Source organism: Schistocerca americana, chromosome 4 (genome assembly GCF_021461395.2).
Source record: "Schistocerca americana isolate TAMUIC-IGC-003095 chromosome 4, iqSchAmer2.1, whole genome shotgun sequence".
NCBI classification, from domain to species: Eukaryota; Metazoa; Arthropoda; class Insecta; order Orthoptera; family Acrididae; genus Schistocerca; species Schistocerca americana.
The window spans coordinates 203,954,256-203,977,243 of NC_060122.1; the positions used below are offsets into that span (position 1 = coordinate 203,954,256).

General features: G+C 41.8%; 1 protein-coding gene across 1 annotated transcript in view; it reads right to left on the reverse strand.

The window, feature by feature from the left end:
- LOC124613350 (sodium-coupled monocarboxylate transporter 1-like) overlaps positions 1–22,988 on the reverse strand; it is a 92,698-nt gene that overhangs the window by 7,699 nt on the left and 62,011 nt on the right. The window contains exons 10-11 of the mRNA XM_047142046.1: positions 22,451–22,537; positions 6,048–6,223 (exon numbers count right to left, since the gene is read on the reverse strand). Of these exons, the coding sequence (XP_046998002.1) occupies positions 6,048–6,223; positions 22,451–22,537 (263 nt within the window). The remainder of the gene's footprint in view (positions 1–6,047; positions 6,224–22,450; positions 22,538–22,988) is intronic.

The window sequence follows — 22,988 nt, forward strand, 5'->3', positions numbered from 1 at the left end:
AATTTTCGAAAACATTTTTTGTCGCCATCTGAAATAATTTTATCCCGTCTCAAAAAATATAATTTTTATCTAATTTTCAGTCGTTGATTTTGAACAAATGTCTGTAAACCAGCCACGCTCATGCGACAGGCAAGGAATATCACCATAAACATTTCTTGCCTGCCACAGTCTTGGAAACAATAAAGCCAATATACAGGGTCCTTGCAGATACAAAATTACTTAGCAAATGTCTACATGGCCGTACACAAAACCCTAATGAGAGTTTCAACAGCTGCGTGTGGCACCGAGTACCAAAAACAGTGTTTGTTGGATATACAGTACTCAAAATGGGTGTGGTGGATTCTGTCATCTGTTTCAATGATGGACAATTTAGGCATCCACCTAGGAAATAATATGATAGCTGTTCTGACTGCCATAGATCGTCAGCGACTAGTCGAAGCTGAAAGGGCTGTGGAATGCAGAGTAAGGGAAAGGCTCCTGAAGAATTCTACAGGGGATAAAGAAGCAGGTGGCCAGCAAGATTATGCTGCTGGAATATTCTCAAAAACAATGCGAACATTCTTTTCTCATAATCTCGAAACTACATTTTCAGAATATTAGGTACATACAACTTCACAATGGTTTTATCCATTTCATCAAATTTCTCTCAAGTAAAAAACGCAATACTCTTTGTATTATGCCCAATACATCGGAGAAGTGATCTATGTTTGTCAATCTGTATAATTTTAGCGATATTCTTAGACAAAATATTAATGTGGTATAATGAGGGTGTTTCTGTTTCCTTAGATGTATTCCAAACTACAAAACGAGAGGCATAGTGTGTTTCTATGAATGTTGACAGCAGCCTGCCACAGTTTGAATGCTATTATACTGATGATGGACCAGAAAATGTACCAAAATAGGAACGTGTATTTTAAAAACATCTGTTAGGCAAAATAATGTAATTCTTAAACTGCAACAGATATTTCATTAAATTTCCTTTCGCAGTTTGAGTTAACGTCATTCATTGTTGGTAGAAAAACCACCTCTTCCTCCGTATTGTAGATCAAGACCAATATGCACTGAGAGCGAGGTCTAAAGATGCAGCCCGTTCACGTCCAGGTCCCCTTATTGTTTCGTTAGAGATTGGACGAAAGCAATACCGTATTTTTCAAACTATAAAGCGCTAAGTACTATAAGACGTATCTTAATTTTTAAGCAATTTTAAAAAAATAGTGTTTTTAACATTTTTGTTAGATTGTAAAGTCAGACTAAAAAATCTTAGTTTTTAAACTGATCTTTAAAATCCATAAAAATTGTCATCTGAACTTTCTTCTTCTTCTTCTTCGTCGTCGTCGTCGTCGTCGTCGTCGTCGCCGTCATCATCGTTGTCCTCTTCATATATAAGATGGTCTTCATTGCCATCGAGAGGTTACTTTTACCGCACTTCTTGAACGATTTAACAGTATTGCCTTTCATCACTCCGGGCCACGACTGTCTCTTCCCCTGACACGATTGTTTTTTTGTAAGTTGTTTCAAAGCTCCTTCCGGCGTGAATTCATGTTGGGTTCCATTCATCATCCATTTGTTCCATTCATCTCTCATACACACTTTACATGGTTTATTTATCGAGATATGAAGAGATTGCAATTCTGAAGTAAGTCCTCCCGGAATAACAGCAAGCCCTGTATTTCCCTGTCTCAGTTTCTCTCACACAGGATTTTTCAAATGACTGCTAAACTGATCTAGCACAAATAGAGAACCCTTCAATAAAGCACCTTTGCTCCTCTCCAACACCCGGTTAATTTCATACCAGCCTCGTCCATCCCACCCTTGTCATGTACTGAACTACAACACTTTGCGTGTTTCAGAAGGTTTTGGCACTGTTTTGCGCTTGAAAATGATCATTGAATTAAGTTTAGACCGACAGCACAACATGAAAGGACAACCGAGTAGTGCATTTTTTCATGTCCCCTTGTTTTTATAGTTAGGTTTTAGCACCTTTCGTGGCAACAGTTCTGTTACTCGGGACGTCATATGTATCAGAGGAGTTTCGTCCATTTTCGCTACTTGGCTTAGTTCCACACTGGTTTTCTTTTGATGTTGAATAACAAAGCGATGAAAGATAATATTTTCTCTTCATATCCTTTCGGCATTTTCTGAGATATTTTGGTTTTCGTTTACATGATAAATCCATGACGCTTGATAAACCTGTACCACAAACAAACTCCACCCTTAAAGTCTGTTAGGTTCCAGTGTAGAGTTAGCTTACGAGCTTGTATTTGAATTTGTTTTGTGTTGAGTCTCGTGCCATTTTGACGTTGCCCTGGGATCCATTTCAATACTTCGTCTTCTAGTTTTGGCCATTTTGCATTCAGTTCTTTACTTGCACATTTAGTCTTTCTCGTTTCTCCAGTTCTTCTGTTAGTGGTGGGCCGAAATGTGGTTCAGCTACTCTGTTTCTATGTGCTTCTGCATGAGCTATTACTTTTAAGTTTATAGCCCGCATCATATGAATACTTTCTATTTTTTTCCATTAGTAAACTAGCTACTAACAAAAATATTCTACTCTTAACAATGACACAAATCACTTTCAGTTCAAGTTTACTGCAACTTTCGACTTCAATGACACATCATATGCTGAACAGAGTTCTGGGTTGGTGATGGCGGGACGTGAGGGAGACAGTTTTAGCAAGCTTGTGAATCCACGCTATCCATGTTCATTACATCAGTGCATTGCTGCTGCCAGTTGAATTCAATATTGTCAGATAGGGATAGGTTTCCCGCGGCATCGAGTATACGGCCATTTTTTAAGTCTGGCTGTGATTTTAAATAAAACATCGGGCATTTTTACATTGCTTGTTTTGTAAATAAAATCGCCTTTCTTGCTGCAGCTTAATTTATTTTTCCAAGACGCGTTTCGCCATTTTCTTGCTGTAAGGTATCATCAGTAGGATCTGTAACGATACAGTTCTGTTTTTTAGATTATGAAACAAATCACGTCCCGAATTTTTATGTAAATTAGTAATTACTTACGGTTTGCTGATCTGCGTTTCCTCTTATCTGGTCTGGAGCCTCCACTGCCTCTTTATTACTGACACATAAGCACAATTTTCTATTCCAAACGTTTTCACATAGTTCACCGTGCTTCTCCTTCTTGTGTACTATTATTCTTTTAGCACTCGACATAGCTATTTCTTCCGACACTGTGCTATTAACAACGTACATACCGTAACTTCATTACAAACCAAAGAGGAGGAAACAGGTAATGAAGTTACAATATTTACGTTGTTCAAAACACAATGTCCGAAGAAAGTTATATCCAGTGGCAAAAGAATAATAGTACGCCACAAAAAAGGAGAAACATGGTGAATAGTATGAAAAAGTTCCGAATACAATATTGTGTTTATGTTTCGGTAATAAAGTCGTAGTGCGATATCCAGACGAGATTCCACGCAGATCACAGCAAACCGTAAGTAATTACTTATTTACACAATAAATCGCGACTTGGACTATTTCATAATCCAAAAATAACGAAACTGAATCGTTATAGATCTCACTGGTGATGCCTCAGAGTAAGAAAAAGGTGGAACGCGTTTGGGAAAAGTAAATTAAGTTGCAGCAAGAAAAGGCTGTTTTATTTACAAAACAAGTATTTCTATGCTTGCTGTGGAGGATGGCCACGCAAAAAACTTGTTATTTTTATATTAATTTCGAGTATAAGACGCACGTGAATTTTGGAGGCAATTTTCCGAAGAGAAAAGTGTATCTTATAGTCCGTAAAGTGCGGCATCAAATCACTTCCCCTAATATACACATAGTACTACAGTGTGTGATTTCCACAATGTTCTCAGCAATCGTTACGGGAATGTGGGACTTGAGTTACTGGACTGCATATTGGCTACTGTTAAATTTTCTTATACTGTATTACAAAAGATGCCTGAATGCATTATGTTTTGATGTTTTTCATAATACTTTCGGGTCTTTCAGTTCAACAGACAGTGCTTACATAAAATTCTCTCGCTGTCTCACTGAAGATGCGCAGCAACTTCAGAATATGTGCCCATTGTGCATGAGTAGAAAGAAAATGAGCCAACATCAGATAAATGTATTCTGTCACAGTGGATCTATGGAAAGAAAACAGTGTTTTCGAGCTGACATAATAGTGGAACGAATGCGTCAGGGAGCTTTCACAATGAATGTCGAATTTCATAAGTGTCGATATCACAGCAATACAAGCGTTCATGAAACAACTGAGACAATAACATGCTTTCTGCACAGACAGTAAGCTGTAATCGTGTCTTTATATAGACGTGTCAGCACAAAATTTATCATATCGACAAAGCAAGAGCTATCTTATTTTAGATACGGGAACTTTCGACTCAAACGTTAGCGGGCGCGGGGTCCACGACTCTGATAATTAGTCCTTCTCCACCTCCGTCCGTCACGCAAGCATTCTGTGTTTAGGAACAAATGAGATTCTTGTTTACCACTGATTTGCCAATGTAATTAATCAATTTACCATATGACAACATTCCAGAATGCAGAATTTGGAGTTCACTGTGTCAGAAACTTTTTTGACTATTAGTCATTGTTTCCCAGTAATTGAATTGAAGCAGTTTTTAATAATGCCGTTTTCCGAGCGACTGTATATTTCCTCATATAAGTGTATCATAACAAAATTAGAAAGATAATGGGAGATAATGAGTGAAACTGACTTTGTGCCATCATTGCCCGGGAATTAATTTTGCCAATTTTCTATTACAAAGGAAAACAAAAAGGTAGTGTGTTGGAAGTGTAATAAGGAAAAAATTCATTTCCACTAATTCGTTAAAACACTTTCCAAACAGAGAAACTGTCGTACGTAGAAATGCGCATAATGCACAAATGTGTAAGTACAGTATCACAATTAAGAAACGTAGTATGCAAAATACATATTCTCTGCAATGTTTGTTTAACTCAGAACTTGATTATAAAGAGTATTTCTAGTTACACATTCACAGACAGCTTGGCGCAGGTGTTTCGCGTGTCTAAAATGGGATTTTGTAAACGTACATGTGGCACCATCTCTTCATAGCTTATAGAAGCCTATTGCTTTCGCAGTTAAAGCTGTCAAAAGCTCTACTAGGTGTCAGGAATTTCTTTAAGCTGAGTCAACTGTAAGAGTGTCTTAATCAACAAGAACAAAGTATTAAAACTTCATTCATGATTCAGCATTTTATCACGCACCCCCACCAGTGTTCATGACTTCATCTCTCTTGGACTACATGTCGTACCATGATGTAATTTTGTAGTTACATTCAACAGCGTATATGGACACTGTCTGAGAAATTAATATAATAAATCTGAACGTCGTGCGTGATGTGGAACTTCTTCACGTATCTCATTGTTTATGACGTCATATCTCCTGAACTTTGGTAGGTAGGTGGTTCTTATCACACAGTGATTATTGGCTGAAAGTGAGGGGTACGCGTACTAAGTTTGGTTGAAAATGGTGCAGTAGTTTAGGAGGAGATGTGGAAAGCACACACAGACACACACACACACACACACACACACACACACACACACACACACAAACACACACACACACACACACACACACACATGTGCGCGCGCGAGAATACTTGCATAAATTTTTATAATATACATACTTATACAGACTCCTCAATTTATCCAAATCAAATCCTGCCTCAAGCGAATAACTCGACCAGTCGTCATAGACCAATATACAGCCTCATCGTAATATTAGATGACTTATGCATTTATGTGAATTTTGGAATCGTGACAGAGAACTATACAATTCACACTCCGTATATACGTAGAACAGAATTTATATTTGACGCTAAAAAAGCTTTTCTAGATGCTACCATCCCCCAAAAACCTAAATAACCTGAGTTTGAAACTGATATATACGACATTTATATGCATAGAATCCTTAATACGTCAGAGGCAATCTTCACTAAAGACAAGTCTTCATTAAAAATAATTATCTCTATATATACACGAGATTCAGCGAAGTGGTGTTACCACTATTGTCTGGAGTATCGCTGAAGGAATTAGCTTACCTTGCGGTACCTGTCTGAGCTACAGTTTCGATGGTAGATGTGAAATTCGCCGCGCATCCTTCGACGGAGGTGGGTAGCGTGGGATACTTCATGCGGCCCGTGGCAACGGCGTGCTGCGCCCCTGATAAAATAACTGCCACAGCCGCCATACCCAACAAGCTGCCAACAACAGCACCCTGTGATAAAAGTAGTAATGAAGTGCATGAATCAGTTAATTCAATCAGCAGAACTGTAATATATAATTATGTTGACCAATGGAAATGCTGTTTCGATATGTAAATGTTCAAAAATCCGCTTCCATTGCGTTGAATCAGTTGGTGTGTTATGAGAGATGCAGAACACATCTGCTAATCTACATAAATAACAAAGTAAACGTTAATTTTTTTCAAAATAGGGTGAATCGCCTATTGCAGATATTGCGGAAATTGAAAGGGCTACTGACAGGTGGTTTTCACAGAATGGATTCGCAGTCAGGGGCTCGAATTGTCAGCCAATAAACTGAAAGTGTGTATTTTTTGTGCAAACATACTTTTTTAAATGGAACAATGCCTTTTGATATTAACGAACTAAAAGTAGGATAAATTAGAATTTCAGTGGAGTTTGTTGCAGGGTTATAGTGGGAGTCGTTTACTAGATATGTTATTTTGAAAAAGTTTCCACTCTTACACTTGTTTGTGCCATTCAACCTGCGTATTCGCTAGTTACGATTTTGTTGTGTTGGCTTTCAGTACCCTTGTGAGTTCCTTGAGAGCGCTGCGACTTGCTAGTCGGTTAGTGTGTGACAGTCCAAGCATCAGGTCGTCAGTAGACTATGGGATTTATCAATCCGGTAAACGCTGACATGCTCATGGTGTATGGAAAGAGCAGGAAGAATGCAGTTCGTTCTAGTAAGATGTATGCGACCAGACGTCAACCATCTCGGCAGTTACTTGTGAGCCTCTTAAACCAGTTACGTGATAGTGATTGTGTAACACCTACACAACGTAACAGAAAAAAACAAGTGACGACATAAGCGGGGGAAATTAATTTCCCTGCTGGTGTTGCAGTTGATCCGCACGTCAGCTCCCACGCAATCGTACGAGGAAGTGGCATGAATCAGGGAAGTGTCCTACTCATTGTCCGTCAACATAGATTCCATCAGCATCACATTTGTCTCCATCAAAAGCTGCATCGAAACGATTATGAGAATCGTGTTAACGTCTGTACATGGGCATTAAGACAGGATACTCCAGATGTACTATCATGTACCTTGTTGAGTGATGAAGCTACATTTACCAACCATGGCCAGGTAAACCGCCGAAATATGCGCTACTGGTCTGCTGACAATCGCCATTTGCTTCGTCAAGTGGAAAGTCAGCACCCATGGAGGGTAAATGCATGGTGTGGTATAATAAATCATTAGTTCATAAGCTCATAGGTCTGTTGATCATAGGCAGAACACTGAACGCGCACAAATATTGAAGACCATCTTCCACGGAAGCTAACAGACGTACCTCTACAGACTACGAGTAGCCTATGGTACCAACATATGATGTCGGAGGAGGTTCGAGTCCTCCCTCGGGCCTGGGTGTATGTGTTTATCCTTAGGATAATTTACGTTAAGTAGTGTGTAAGCTTAGGGACTGATGACCTTAGCAGTTAAGCCCCATAAGATTTCACACACACATCAGTGCACGAAGTGGAACAACGTATGTTCACGAATTGTTTCCATATCGTTGGAATCGACGCAGAGGTCCTATGCATTGGCGGGCCAGATATACAGATATGATGTCTGTAGGCTTTCTTCTGTGAGGAAAGCTGATACACGGTGTCTAGAAGGACACACCATCTACACCCGATGATATGCAACGACGTATTACTGCAGCCTGATCGGACGTTTCTGCTGAAATGCTAGCACGTGTGCAACAGTCGTTCCATACCTAACTGAAGGCGTTCACTGCCGGCGCCAATACTTATTTTGCACACAACCTGTGATGGTCAACTGCCTCGCTACTTCCCAGAATACACATAACTAATGTATGGACTTGTTGTTCTTTAGAACAACAAGTACATATCGTGAATGACAAGCGCATCTCGTCAATGACTGGCACTACAATCCTGCAACCAACACCACTGACGTTCTATGTAGCCTACTTTTAATTTGTTAACATCAATTAGCATTATTCCATTTAAAAAAGTATGTTTGCCCCAAAAATGCGCTTTCTAAGCATTGTTACAATTTGGTTATTGCCTAAAAATACGAAACCTTCACAACCAGTTCAAACAAATTTCGGGCTCGCAGCCGGTCGTCGTTCAATACTTCGCACGATATTTCAACTGCGAACCTGCCATTCATCTTCAGGTGAGCCGTCGCAGACTGGCGAAAACGTCCTCCGTTCCGCAATATATTGAACGACGACCGGCTGCAAGCCCAAAATTTGTTTGAACATTCAATTCGTGGGGAAAATTTTAAAATTCACAACTTCACAACCAATCCATTTTCCGAAAATCGCAGATCACTAGGACTTTACATTTTCGCAATATTTGCGCTACAAGTTTTAGGTTATTTGTCCTATCTATACAAAGAATATCTGAAATGACTGTAGAAAATGAAAGGACAACCCATGTCCGCATCCCTTAGTGTACGACGCTAGGCATCACTGAACAGCGTCACGCGACGCCAAGATATTTGGCGCACAATATACCATCCGAGACGTCATGGTAGCAGGGATGCAGGGCAAAGTTTTCCGTGTCCTCCGTTCCGCAATATATAGCGCACTGTAGTTTTTGCGCATGCGCCGAAAACTTGGTAGATGAACCACACTGCCCACCGGCAGTGCCCTCGACGGTGGAATAGCAGAACTCAGTCGCCCTCTGCGTTGCTGTTTGCCGCGGCTGTCGGCGCAATCTGTCGTCTTCGATCAGAGTAAATCGTGGAGATGATGGGATTCCATGCACTGTCCAGCTAGTAGCCGCTGTCACGGTTTAACAGATTTTTCGCCAGTCGTATTTCTACGGATTCTTTAATAATGGAGTCCCAGAAAGACGTTGCTGTGGACAAAATCATTGTTTTCTCATACTCCATAGAATGCCCAGTAGAAATACAATGTTCAGCAGTAGCGCACTTGCTTGGCTGCAAAAGGCGGGTGTAGCGTTGATGTTCAGTGCAGCGTTCTTTCACGGTGCGTGTAGTTTGACCTATGTAAGCCATACCACGGCACGGTATCTTGTAAATTCCGGCCTTTCGTAGTAACAGATTGTCCTTACCTGATCCCAAAAGGTCCGCAATCTTCGATGGTGGGCAGAAATCCACTTTACCTGGAATTTTGGCCGGCCGGAGTGGCCGAGCGGTTCTAGGCGCAACAGTCTGTAATCGCGTGACCGCTACGGTCGCAGGTTCGAATCCTGCCTCGGGCAAGAATGTGTGTGATGTCCTTAGGTTAGTTAGGTTTAAGTAGTTCTAAGTTCTAGGGGACTGATGACCTCAGAAGTTGAGTCCCATAGTGCTCAGAGCCATTTAAACCATTTTTTACCTGAAATTTTCATAGGATTCTTGCTATTTTAAACGAAGTGTTGCCAACGAATGGAAGAAAAACTAAAGATTGTTCTGACATGTTCTCCTCTTTATTCACTTCCTGCTTCCAGTTTTAACTGTTAGTGCCCTGTTAATCTGCCGGGTGGAATACCCATTTTCGCTGAATACTGTCTTTAGATTTGAGAGTTCTTGAGTTAAGCTATCTAGATATGAGACAGTATGAAATCTATGAACAAGTGTTTTAAGCATACTCATGGTTTGCGGTTGGTGATGGCAACTCGATACTTGCAGGTACAAATCAGTATGAATGGGTTTCCGGTAAACTGAATGCCCTACAGAACCATCATTCTTCCTTCGAACCAAGACATCCAAGAAAGGCAAACAATCATCTTTCTCTATTCCCATGGTGAACCGGATGTTGCTATGAATGGGATTGAGGTGATGTAGAAACTCCATTAATTTATCTTCTCCATGAGGCCACACTATGAAAGTGTCATCCACATATTCAATACTTCGCACGATGTTGCAACCGGGCACCTGCCAGTCATCTTCAGGTGAGCCGTCGTAGACTGGCGAAAACGTCCTCTGTTCCGCAATATATTGAACGACGACCGGCTGCAAGCCCAAAATTTGTCTGAACAGTCAATTCGCGGGAAAAATTTCAAAATTCACAACTTCACAACCAATCCATTTTCCGAAAATCGCAGATCCGTAGGACTTTACATTTCCGCCATATTTGCGCTACAAGTTTTGGGTTATTTGTCCTGTCTATACAAGGAATATCTGAAATGACTGTAGAAAATGAAAGGACAATCCATGTCCGCATCCCTTAGCGTACGACGCTAGGCGTCACTGAACAACGTCACGCCCCGCCAAGATATTTGGCGCACAATATACCATCCGAGGCGTCATGGTAGCAGGGATGCAGGACAAAGTTTTCAATGTATTTGTGGTGTCGAGGTAAATGAGAAGTCCAGACAAAGTTTCAAAACTTTTATTTGAAAATAGCTACAGAAATTGCTCCAAATTACGCTCTCCCGCTTGATTGCACTCCGTGCAACAACGCTGGATTGACTGTTGCATTGTTTCAAACATTCCTGAGAGAGTGTAAATTGGATGGGAGGCTGCCATAATGTGCGCTATCAGCTCTTTATCGTTTTCAATGGATGTTTAATGGACAACTGCTATCAGGTGGCCCCAGATGAAAAAATCTCTGGGCGTCAAGTCTGGGGAACGTGCAGGGCATGCCACCAACCCACAGCGCCCTATCCAGTTCTCATCAAAGAGTTCATCCAAATGCGTTCGCACTGGACGTGCGAATTGCGCCGTGGCACCATGGTGTTGGCACCAAATCCGCTGTCGCTCGTTGAGGAGAACTTGTTCCATCAACTCTGGTAGACTTTCTCGTAAAAGGATTAAGTGTCTGTTTGGGTTCAGTCGTATGGAACCAGATTATCGCCTACCGAGTTGACCTAAATGTTGACTGCGAAGCGATCTTGGTGTCCACGAACAAACGCGGGATGCGAATTTTCCCGTGCCCATACGTGTTTATTGTGGTTGTTGAACAAACCCTCTCATGTAAGGGATGCCTTATCTGGAAAAAGTACATGGTTCGGAAAGTCCGGTTCAATGGTAATCCTTTATGAAATCCGCTAGCAGAATGCATTTCGACGTGGAAAATCGTCTGGTGGCCGAGCGGTTCTAGGCGCTTCAATCCGGAAGCGCGCGATCGCTACGGTCGCAGTTTCGAATCCTGCCTCGGGCATGGATGTGTGAGATGTCCTTAGGTTAGTTTGGTTTAAGTAGTTCTAAGTTCTAGGGGACTTATGACCACAGCAGTTGAGTCCCATAGTGCTCAGAGCCATTTGAACCATTTTTGAAGAAATAACTCAAGTGATACGGGCACTCGTAGGGACCTGTGGATGGCAGTAATTGTGTGTGGATGTAGCACTCAACGATTCGGAAAATGTCCAAAGCAGTTGGGTAGCGTGAGCGTTTCTATCTGCCGCCCCGTAAGTTCAGCGCATGTCTGCCTTTCCTTCCAAGAACACCACTCTATTTCCTGTCCGCTCCACACCGTGAGAAACACAAGAGTGTTCCCGTTTGATGACAAACTGACTCAGGGTGAACCAGACGCCGCAGAGTGCACAGGTGCTGCCCTCTATGCGACACCTATCAAACAGGCTTTAGCACAGCCAAAAACATCGCATTCACCTCTCAGTAAGAGGCGCAAAACCCGTACTGTTATCCCGCCTGGAATATCCGCAATCACGTCGACTACAGCGTTTGCAAATAAAGGTCATAAAATTTCAATCCGACGTCCCTTTTATCTTTAGGTCACAAATACCCTGAAATCGTTGCCTTGCAGGCCTGCTACAATGACGGCTCGCATGGCATGTTGTGTGCCTACTGTCTTGGCGGCGCCTGACGCTGATCAGCGAAGCCTAGCGCCTTACGCTAAGCGATGCGCACATGGATTGCTATGACCCACTACCACACAAGTCCTATATTTTCTACAATATATATATATATATATATATATATATATATATATATATATATGTAGGGTGATCAGAAAATGTCTGAAACGCTTGTAGGGATGTTGCAGGGCAGGTTGTACTGAGATATAAATGTTAAGAAACAAATTCAATACGTTCTGCCGTTTCATAGTTATTTAGCATTGAAGTTAGCCAATCAGGTCGTTGCGCGCGCAAATCCAAGTTTTATGTAACCAAACAAAGCACTCGTTGCGCAACACCGCTCCTGGCAGGCCGCTTGAATGTGAGCGCGCGATGCCCCCATTGGCTAGTTTCAACGCTAAATAACTCTGAAACGGCGCAACGTATCGAATTTTTTTCTTAACATTTATGTCTGAGTACAACCTGTCCTGCAACATCCCTACAAGCGTTTCAGACATTATCTGACCACCCAGTATATAAAGGTCTGTAAAAATATTCGGGAACTTTGTCTACAAAAAGTTTTCTGCGTTTACTTTTTATTTATTGTGCATCGTCTCCTTCGAAATACTCTCCTCCGCAATTGATACACCGCTCCCAACGCCGTTTCCGCTTCCGGAAGTAGTCTTGGTACGTATCTAGCTGGATCGCGCGAAGCTCCGTCTGCAAATTCTCTTCTCTCTCATATATCGTTGCAAATCTTCGACCTTTCAACAGAGCATTCAGTTTTGGAAATAAGGAAGTCCTCAGGGCCAAATCTGAAGAGCACGGAGTATGAGGCATCAGAGTGATATCGTTTTTTGTGCAATAGTCACGCACCAACAGGGATGAATGTACGGGTGCGTTATCGTGATTCAAGAGCCAAGTATTGTCGCTCCACATTTCAAGCCTATTCCTTATGACATTTTCTCTCAGGAGTCACAACACGTACCGATCGTACGATCGATTAACAGTTTGTCCCTGTGGCACGAATTAATGGTGAACTAATCCTTAAGAGTGAAAGAAAACTATCAGCATGGTTTTTACACCTGAGCTGGCCTGACGAGTTTCTTTTGGTCTTGGAGAACCTATCCCGACCCATCATGGAGATCGTAACCGTAGACCCACGTCTCATCACCAGTTCTGGTTCTCTTAAGGAACATCTCGTTCTTACTTTCGTGATCCAAAAGCACAGATGGCGAGGTGAATGTCTCTCTCGCCTTCACTCATGAGCCATGGGATGAACATGGCTGCAACGCGATAGATTCCAAGATGCTGTGGAAGGATTTCGTGACAAGAGGCAACTGAAATGACACACTCTTCTGCAATCTTTCGAATAGTCAGTCTTCGATTGGCAAGCACAGTTTCGTTTACGTTCTTGACATGAGTGTCGTCGAGAGGCGTGCTGAACGAGGATGATCCTTAACCTCTGTCTCGCTGTTTTTAAACAGTGTTGACCATTCGTAACACCGAGTACTGCTTAAACATTCATCACCGTGGGCCTCCTGCATCTTTTGGTATGTCTCTATAAGGGTTGAGTTAAAATTTAATGCAGACGCGTTACTCCTCTAACTCCGCCATCTCTAAATTCGCAAACTATGCGACACAATATCCAACTCAATACAGCGCTGAGCAGTAAGAGATATACGAGAGTCGCGCGGAGTGCCCGCGCGGTTAAAGGCGACATGTCATGGATTGCGCGGCCCCTTGCGCCAAAGGTTCCAGTCCTTCCTCGGGCATGGGTGTGTGAGTTGTTCTTGTTAGTTCAAGTAGTGTGTAAGTCTAGGGACCGATGACCTCAGCAGTTTGGTCCCTTAGGAATTCACACAAATTTGAACGTTTTTGAAGGTACAGCAATGTAACTTCCGGCAGCTATACAGGGTGACAGTTACTGAACTACATGAAATCAAATCGTCATAATTTCTGAACGGTTGGCCCAGGGCGAGATGGGAATTAGTATGCGCATTGTATGGTTTGGTTTACCGACGAAGCCCACTTTCATTTGGATGGGTTCGTCAGTATGTAAAATTGGAGCATTTGGAGGACTGAGAATCCGCATTTTGCGATGGAGAAGACTCTTCACCCTCAACGGGTGACTGGAAGATGTGTAAAGTCCAGTCACGGAATAATCGGTGCGATATTCCCTGATGGCACTGTGACTACTGAAAAGTACGTAAAGGTTTTGGAAGATGATATCAACCCCATTATCCAAAGTGACCCTGAGTTCGACAATATGTGGATCATACAAGACGGGGCTCGACCCTCATCGAACCAGGAGAGTGTTTGATGTCCTGGATGAGCACTTTGGGAATCGCATCCTGACTCTGTGGTATCCAGAGGTCACTGGCATTGGCCTCGATTAGCCGCCATGTTCTCCGGAAGTGGACACATGCGACTCGTTTCGGTAGGGTAATATTAAAGACAAGGTATACAGCAGTAACCTCAAAACCTTTGCTGAGCTGAAAACAGACATTCAAGAGGTCATCGGCAGCAACGATGTTCCGACTCTTCAGCGGATTACGTAAAATTTCGCTATTCGTCTGCGCCACATCATCGCAAACAATGACAGGCATATCGAAAATGTCCCGAATATCTGTAGTGGCGTTTACATGTTAACTAAAGGATGTGGACGCCGTAGTTTGTAACAAATTTAAGTTTATTTCACATATAGTCCAATAAGTGTCACCCTATACATTAAACATAGGTATTCTTCTTCAACACGAGGTCTGTTAAAAAAATCCATATATATATATATATATATATATATATATATATATATATGGATTTTTTTAATATATATATATATATATATATATATATATATATATATATATATAGAGAGAGAGAGAGAGAGAGAGAGAGAGAGAGAATTTGCCAAATTTAAGCCGATATTTATGAACAGCCTGTGTATCAGTAAAATTGAGCCATCGGAATGCATTGCCATCTGCCAAAGAATATCAGCAATTATTAAATCCGTAATATCTTTGTGTATTCTTTTCGTAATTTCATGGTCATCTAGCCAGTGTGCAGACCAAGTGGTCAAACTCGGAATGGTTGACTGAATTAGATTGGGTTTTTCATCCTTCTCGGTTGTGTTGTTGCTGTGGTCTTCAGTCCAGAGACTGGTCTGATGCAGCTCTCCGTTCTACTGTATCCTGTGCAAGCTTCTTCATCTCCAAGTACCTACTGCAACCTACATCCTTCTAAATTTGCTTAGTGTATTCATCTCATGGTCTACCTCTACGATTTTTACCCTCCATGCTGCCATCCAATATTAAGTTGGTAATCGCTTGATGCCTCAGAATATGCCCTCCCAACCGATCCCTTCTTCTGGTCAAGTTATGCCACAAATTCCTCTTCTCCACAATTCTACTCAGTACTTCCTCATTAGTTACGTGATCTAGCCATCTAATTCCCTTCTCGGTATCGGCACTCAGTAAAACTATTCAATCCATCCACTTTGATTTTGTTTCATTTTCCAAACTGTCGACTTCTGATTGACGTTTCCAAACATGTTTGTATTCTGAACCATTAAATTTTGATAAATTTTGATTTAGTACATGTAATGTTTGTCTTTCGGGTTTATGGCTGTCCAACTAGAGGGTTTTGTTGCAAACTGTGCAAATGGCTTTAGATAAATGTTTTCTCATTGTTGTGACATGTGTTACCTAAAACAAGATTAAACCAAGTTCGAGAAAAAGTAAACTGAACTAGATATAGCGACCACAAAATATTGCCCATCATGTTAAAATATTAGAGTCCTGAATATCTTCTTGTAGGAAGATACTCTTAAATCTGCTATAAACCTGCCAAGTAGATACTACGAAATGCTGCAACTTGGACATTATTAATCGCGTATCACACCACAGTACAAAATACACATAAAGGAATAATTTATTTGCTTCCATAAGTAGAAATTGAAATTCCTTTCTTGACAGCGCTAGCATCATACGGCCATCCTCACTTGCGTTTTTGCAGTCGACAAACAACGTGACTTATCTTCTACTTTTCGTTCCTAATAACGTAATGCATAGTAGTTAGTCAGAAAACCAACTTCAATCAGTGCTGCGGAAAGTAGTTCAAAAATTAACATCACAGTTCCGACTAACAGCACGATTGTTGTCAGAGTAAATCTACTCAAACTGAAAAGGAAAAGCAGTTTACTAAATAAGGCTGTTTTCTAAACCCATGTTGGTTATTAGAAAAAGCCCCTCGTTTTCAAAAATACTCAGTAATAAATATTTTCAGCTTAACAGCATGATAACTCATTGCATTAAGTACAATACTGAGTAAGTTCAACTGTTATTAACTAAGTATAGGAATATCACTACTAGATACGATTACGTTAGTTTTTGATTAACAACAAAATACACTTCTTATGGGCGAGGAAAGACTTGCTTAATAAGTGAAACTTACCCCGCCAACTCGAATCTAGCACTATTGTCGACTGAATCCATTCCGAACGCGAACCGACTTTACCCGTGACTTCACGAAGCTGGTTTCGACTAAGGCAGGGATTCGGTTGATTTTTGGCCGAAATCGAAACTGTGGCTGAAACCAATACTTTCGGCCGAAACTGGTCGAAACCGAAATTTCAGCCGGTCCTATACAGATATAGGGCATACGTTAGTTGAAAATCTTAAACTCCGAAAGTTCTTCACCGAGAGGAGATGGACAGGGACAGCCGCTAGGTGGAAATGGAGGGAGGGTAGAGGTGAAGATAGACATAGAAATGAGGAGGAGGAGATAGAGAGAGGGGGGTGAGGAAGTGGACAGAAACATGGAGGAGGAGATTAGGACATATACCCAATTTCCATACGTTTTTGATAGTGTGCTTTCTCTTTTTTTTCCATTCAACCAGACTGAGCCACAGGAACGCGTGGCTGGGAGCAGGTAGTAGTTATATAAACGAGCATAAAACACGTGTTGGAGACAGAGTTCGCGAAAAAGTAGCATGTTGTCACAAATGTTGATCACAGCGAAAATTCCCCTATAGAACAGAAGTATGTCTCTCAGTGATGTTCTTTAGGCCGTGAATAATTTGACACTCCCCCACATTCCTTTCTCTTCTCTAATGACGCCATCGCTGACGGAAGATAAAGCTCTGATCTACGTTTCTACATTTCTGGAAACATTTTAAAGGGTAAGATTTACCTTTTCTCTCTACTGTAGTAATCGCTATTGAGTTTATTACATATTGACTGAATTGAATAGGCTTTTTATTGACAACATTTGAAATCGTGAAACAGGGGATGAGAAACATGTGACGTTAGAGAAGAAAGTTAACGATTCACGTCCTGCACCACACAAATAGTGTACTTAGCACTTCTCAAAGCAACTAACTTAAAAATACAGTGCTGGAACAACAAAATTTATATTTCGATGAATTAGTTAACTATATTTGGAAAAAGCAGTAAAAATGACAGGGTTATAACTGCAAACACGTAGTCGAGGCAGTCCCAGAGTATCAGGCGAATCACCATTCTGATGGGTTACGACGAAGTGTTAAAGTAAGTACCTGACCGGGGGAATACTACATCAAATATAGACAAAAGCGACGTGGGGCAGATGAAAACTGTCAGAAATCAAAATAACGGGTCCAGAGCAAAATACCATAATTATACAAATTTAGATTAACGTTATAGCCGACAATTACGGGCAGTTAAGTAATACCAGCCACTGATGCTATGAATCAAGTAATAATCTTTATAAATTAATGGGTGTGGAAATTTTAATATTAATTGTATATTGTTTCGAGGATGGTCGAGATAATGCTAATATTATGGTATTCTGCAGATATAGAAAAACTTTTCCGTAATATTGGCGATTCGATAAATAACTGCGCTATGAAGTTATAAATTATCGCCAAGATGGAGATCTCTGTTATAATAAGTGTTTGTGGAATAAAAGACTGCCTTCGCGTACAGTAAAACACATGCAAGGTTAACTTGGTGGTAAAAAGTCGCCAGACTCTATCAACCTAACGTCTCAAGAGATCCTTTCAGACCTTTTTATATGTAGTTGTTACATTGGCCAAAAAAAGTAGTGCCACTTCGGTAGCACAACAGTTTTTCTCGAGGAAGAGGTTTTAAATAGGTTGTGAAGATTCACAATTTAACAGATTTTTCACGAGAACAACACACGATTCCACGATGTATATAGTCAGACCCAGGATAAGCGATTTGAAGTTACCTCCCTCGCTGGCCTCATTTCTCGTGTCTTTACCTACTTCTTGTAATTTGTATACCGCAGTTAACCGAGCAATGACTGCCAGATTTATTCTACATACATCCAAAGAAGTTTTGCATCACCTCGGTTCCGAAAGTTGCGGAACCTATAGAGAAAATTGGAATAAAGATCGACATAAACATCATTTCCGCCCTTTTTATTGCTTAGGGGAAACAACACATTGCATGTTGTACCACCATACAGGGAGATCTTCAGAGGTGGTGGTCCAGACTGCTGTACGCACCGGTAACTCTAATACCCAGTAGCATCTCCTCTTGCATTGATGCATGCCTGTATTCGTCGTGGCATACTATCCACAAGTTCATCAAGGCACTGTTTGTCCAGATTGTCCCACTCCTCAACGGCGGTTCGGCGTAGATCCCTCAGAGTGGTTGGTGGGACACGTCGTCCATAAACAGCCCTTTTCAATCTATCCCAGGCATGTTCAATAGGGTTGATGTCTGGAGAACATGCGATGTCGTTATCCTGAAGGAAGTGGCTCACAAGATGTGCACGATAGGGGCGCGAATTGTCATCCATGAAGACGAATGCCTTGCCAATATCCTGCCGATATGGTCGCACTATCGGTCGGAGGATGGTATTCGCGTATCGTTACGGCGCCTTCCATGACTACCAGCGGCGTATGTCGGCCCCACATAATGCCACCCCAAAACAGCAGGGACCCACCACCTTGCTGCACTCGCTGGACAGTGTGTCTAAGGCGTTCAGCCTGGACGGGTTGCCTCCAAAAACGTCTCCGACGATTGTCTGGTTGAAGGCATATGCGACACTCGTCGGTGAAGAGAACGTGATGCCAATCCTGAGCGGTCCATTCGGCATGTTGTTGGCCCATCTATACCGCAGTGCATGGTGTCGTGGTTGCAAAGATGGACGTCGCCATGGATGTCGGGAGAGAAGTTTCAAATCATGCAGCATATTTCGCACAGTCTGAGTCGTAACACGACGTCCTGCGTCTGCACGAAAAGCATTATTCAACATGGTGACGTTGCTGTCAGTATTCCTCCGAGCCATAATCCGTAGGTAGCGGTCATCCACTGCAGTGGTAGCCCATGGGCGGCCTGAGCGAGGCATGTCATCGACAGTTCCTGTCTCTCTGTATCTCCTCCATGTCCGAACAACATCGCGTTAGTTCACTTCTAGACACTTGGACACTTCCCTTGTTGAGAGCCTTGCCAGGCAAAAAGTAACAATGCGGACGCGATCGAATCGCGTTATTGACCGTCTAGGCATGATTGAACTATAGACAACACGAGCCGTGTACGTCCTTCCTGGTGGAATGACTAGAACAGATCGGCTGTCGGACCCCTTCCGTCCAATAGGTGCTGTTCATGCATTGTTGTTTACATCTTTTGGCATGTTTAGTGACATCTCTGAACAGTCAAAGGGACTGTGTCTGTAATACAATATCCACAGTCAACGTCTATCTTCAGGAGTTCTGGGCACCGGGGTGATGCAAAACTTTTTTGATGTGTGTATGTTCAAAATGAACGACTAAAGCATTTTTTTTTACTTGCTTCGGTGCGACTACATTTGTAAAACACTGGGCGCCTTTGTGTTTTTCATCGAATACTTCAGTGCACCTCTTTATGTGATTTTGAGTAGTATTGTAAGCTCCACAACTGTCCTTTGATTCTAGAAGTAGCCTTAATCATGTTCATTGTACCGTAATCAATGAAAGTCTAGAGTTAATTAGTCCTGTCAGTAGTAAACGAAAGCTGATATCAAGGACGAGATGGAAAAGAGAATCTCTCGGACACTTTTCCAGTTTTTCAGTTTCCAACAGCGCGGAGGGGAGAATACTGTCGATTACGGAACAAAATATGTATTCTGTGAACTTTGCATCCAGATTTTAACGTTCGTCATAAACTGCAAAGTAATATGACACTGTAACACGATTACTGTGACTGTCAACGATTAACAACAGTTGTAATAGATGTGCACTACCCAGCTATTAGCACGTTACATAGAGTAACGACACCACTCGTTGGACGTCAGAGCAATAAAAGCAAAATATATTGACACTTGTAAAATGGTTTCAGCAGCTTTTACGACACTGTAAATCCGGTTCTCAACAGGACGCTGTTGTAACCTACTTGTATGGATGTGTGAAACGTTCCTTTGAGAACAGGGCTGTTGTAATGCTGTTAATGTTTGCAGTCCTGGCAGGGCAAGAAATGAGGCACAATAAAGTAATTGTAAGATCAGGTTACTGCTTTGAATAAAGTAATCATAGGAATCTAAAATGGACTGCTTGATCGTGAATACTAAAAAATTCCAATAAAATTAATAAAATCCATAAACACCCAGTTTTACCCACTGTATTATTTATATTTTTTTCTCAACACTGCTTGAGGCGGAAACTTTAAATAGAAACTTCCTGGCAGATTAAAACTGTGTGCCCGACCGAGACTCGAGCTCGGGACCTTTGCCTTTCGCGGGCAAGTGCTCTACCAACTGAGCTACCGAAGCACGACTCACGCCCGGTACTCACAGCTTTACTTCTGCCAGTACCTCGTCTCCTACCTTCCAAACTTTACAGAAGCTCTTCTGCGAACCTTGCAGAACTAGCACTCCTGAAAGAAAGGATATAGCGGAGACATGGCTTAGCCACAGCCTGGGGGATGTTTCCAGAATGAGATTTTCACTCTGCAGCGGAGTGTGCGCTGATATGAAACTTCCTGGCACATTAAAACTGTGTGCCCGACCGAGACTCGAACTCGGGACCTTTGCCTTTCGCGGGCAAGTGCTCTACCAACTGAGCTACCGAAGCACGACTCACGCCCGGTACTCACAGCTTTACTTCTGCCAGTACCTCGTCTCCTACCTTCCAAACTTTACAGAAGCTCTTCTGCGAACCTTGCAGAACTAGCACTCCTGAAAGAAAGGATATAGCGGAGACATGGCTTAGCCACAGCCTGGGGGATGTTTCCAGAATGAGATTTTCACTCTGCAGCGGAGTGTGCGCTGATATGAAACTTCCTGGCACATTAAAACTGTGTGCCCGACCGAGACTCGAACTCGGGACCTTTGCCTTTCGCGGGCAAGTGCTCTACCAACTGAGCTACCGAAGCACGACTTACGCCCCGTACTCACAGCTTTACTTCTACCAGTACCTCGTCTCCTACCTTCCAAACTTTACAGAAGCTCTTCTGCGAACCTTGCAGAACTAGCACTCCTGAAAGAAAGGATATAGCGGAGACATGGCTTAGCCACAGCCTGGGGGATGTTTCCAGAATGAGATTTTCACTCTGCAGCGGAGTGTGCGCTGATATGAAACTTCCTGGCAGATTAAAACTGTGTGCCCGACCGAGACTCGAACTCGGGACCTTTGCCTTTCGCGGGCAAGTGCTCTACCAACTGAGCACGACTCACGCCCCGTACTCACAGCTTTACTTCTGCCAGTACCTCGTGTGCAGCTCGCATTATTGACATCAATATTGCATTTGTCGTGATCTTTACGTGGGTAATAAAATAGAATGTGCTCTTCAACAGTTACAGTGTTTAACAATATAGATCTCATGAATAAATTTTCCAGATTTTTACCTCTTTTTTCCTTTCTTTGGTATTCAAATTTTCTTTAATGAGGAATAGAAACGGGATAACAGAATGGTTAAAACTAACAATGGAAACGTAATTCGAGTTTGAGAAATGTATGCTAGCAACTGCTGTTTCAATAAGTCGTTCTCTCATTTCGCCGCGTCAAATGTGTTCACCGACCTTAGTATTACCGAAATACGTTCATCATTGTACAACGTTGACTGACTGTTTTCCCTGTTTTGTAATATCTATTAACTGTGGCCACTAAAAGACTAATCCCATTAATAATACATCAGTTGTATTCATGTTTTCCAGTTATTTTTCTTTATTTCTTTCCCTGACGTGCACTACACATGCGTCTTACGTTACACAGTTCTATAAGAGAAAGTGATAAGGCAAAATTTGTACATTGATTTATTATGTGTTTTACTTCACACTTTTTTATCTCTACCAGTGGAACAGAGATAATGTCTTTAAATGGAATTTGGATTCACATTCCTGCGTTAGCTAATCAGAAAAATTGAAAATTCCATTGAACCCTCGTCGTTGATATCCCATCATATACGCTGCTCATAGCATTTTCGTATTACGGTTGCTTTTCAGTATCTTAGGTTTTTACCAGAGAGAGGTGTAATGAAATATCTGTAGGAGTAACGGCTGCCTCTTACCTTGGTGTTTGCTGACGGCACCAGCATGCCAAGCGTGAAGAGACCCAACAGGGCGCCGTTGGACACACCACCAATACTGTATCCCAGCTGTGGGCATTCAAAACGTTTGTTTCAGGCACACAAATAAATGACACTTTTTGGCATTTTTAATATATGACTGCGAGGAAAATACAAGTTTTTGAATTTTACTTATTTATTTACTGAAACGACTGACTTTCGGCGTGATGTATTATCTCTTGACGTCATATCGATCACTTTGTGTCGCGAGTACCTTTTGTAATTTGTCTCTGACGTCTTTCAACAGACGTACTGTGCCATGTTTACATTGTTGAAGGAGATGAGATAGGAAGGAGAGGATGAAGTAGTTCGTAGTCTGGTTCTCTCAAAATAACACCAAGGACGGCAATGAGATTGGAAATGCGAAAAAGTTTGGAACAACTCTGCTATTCGCACATAATTTGGGGCTAGAAACCATAAGTCACCACCTCTCCGTCATTTGCTGGGCAAAAAAACCCCAAAGCAAATTTCCTCTGTCGCC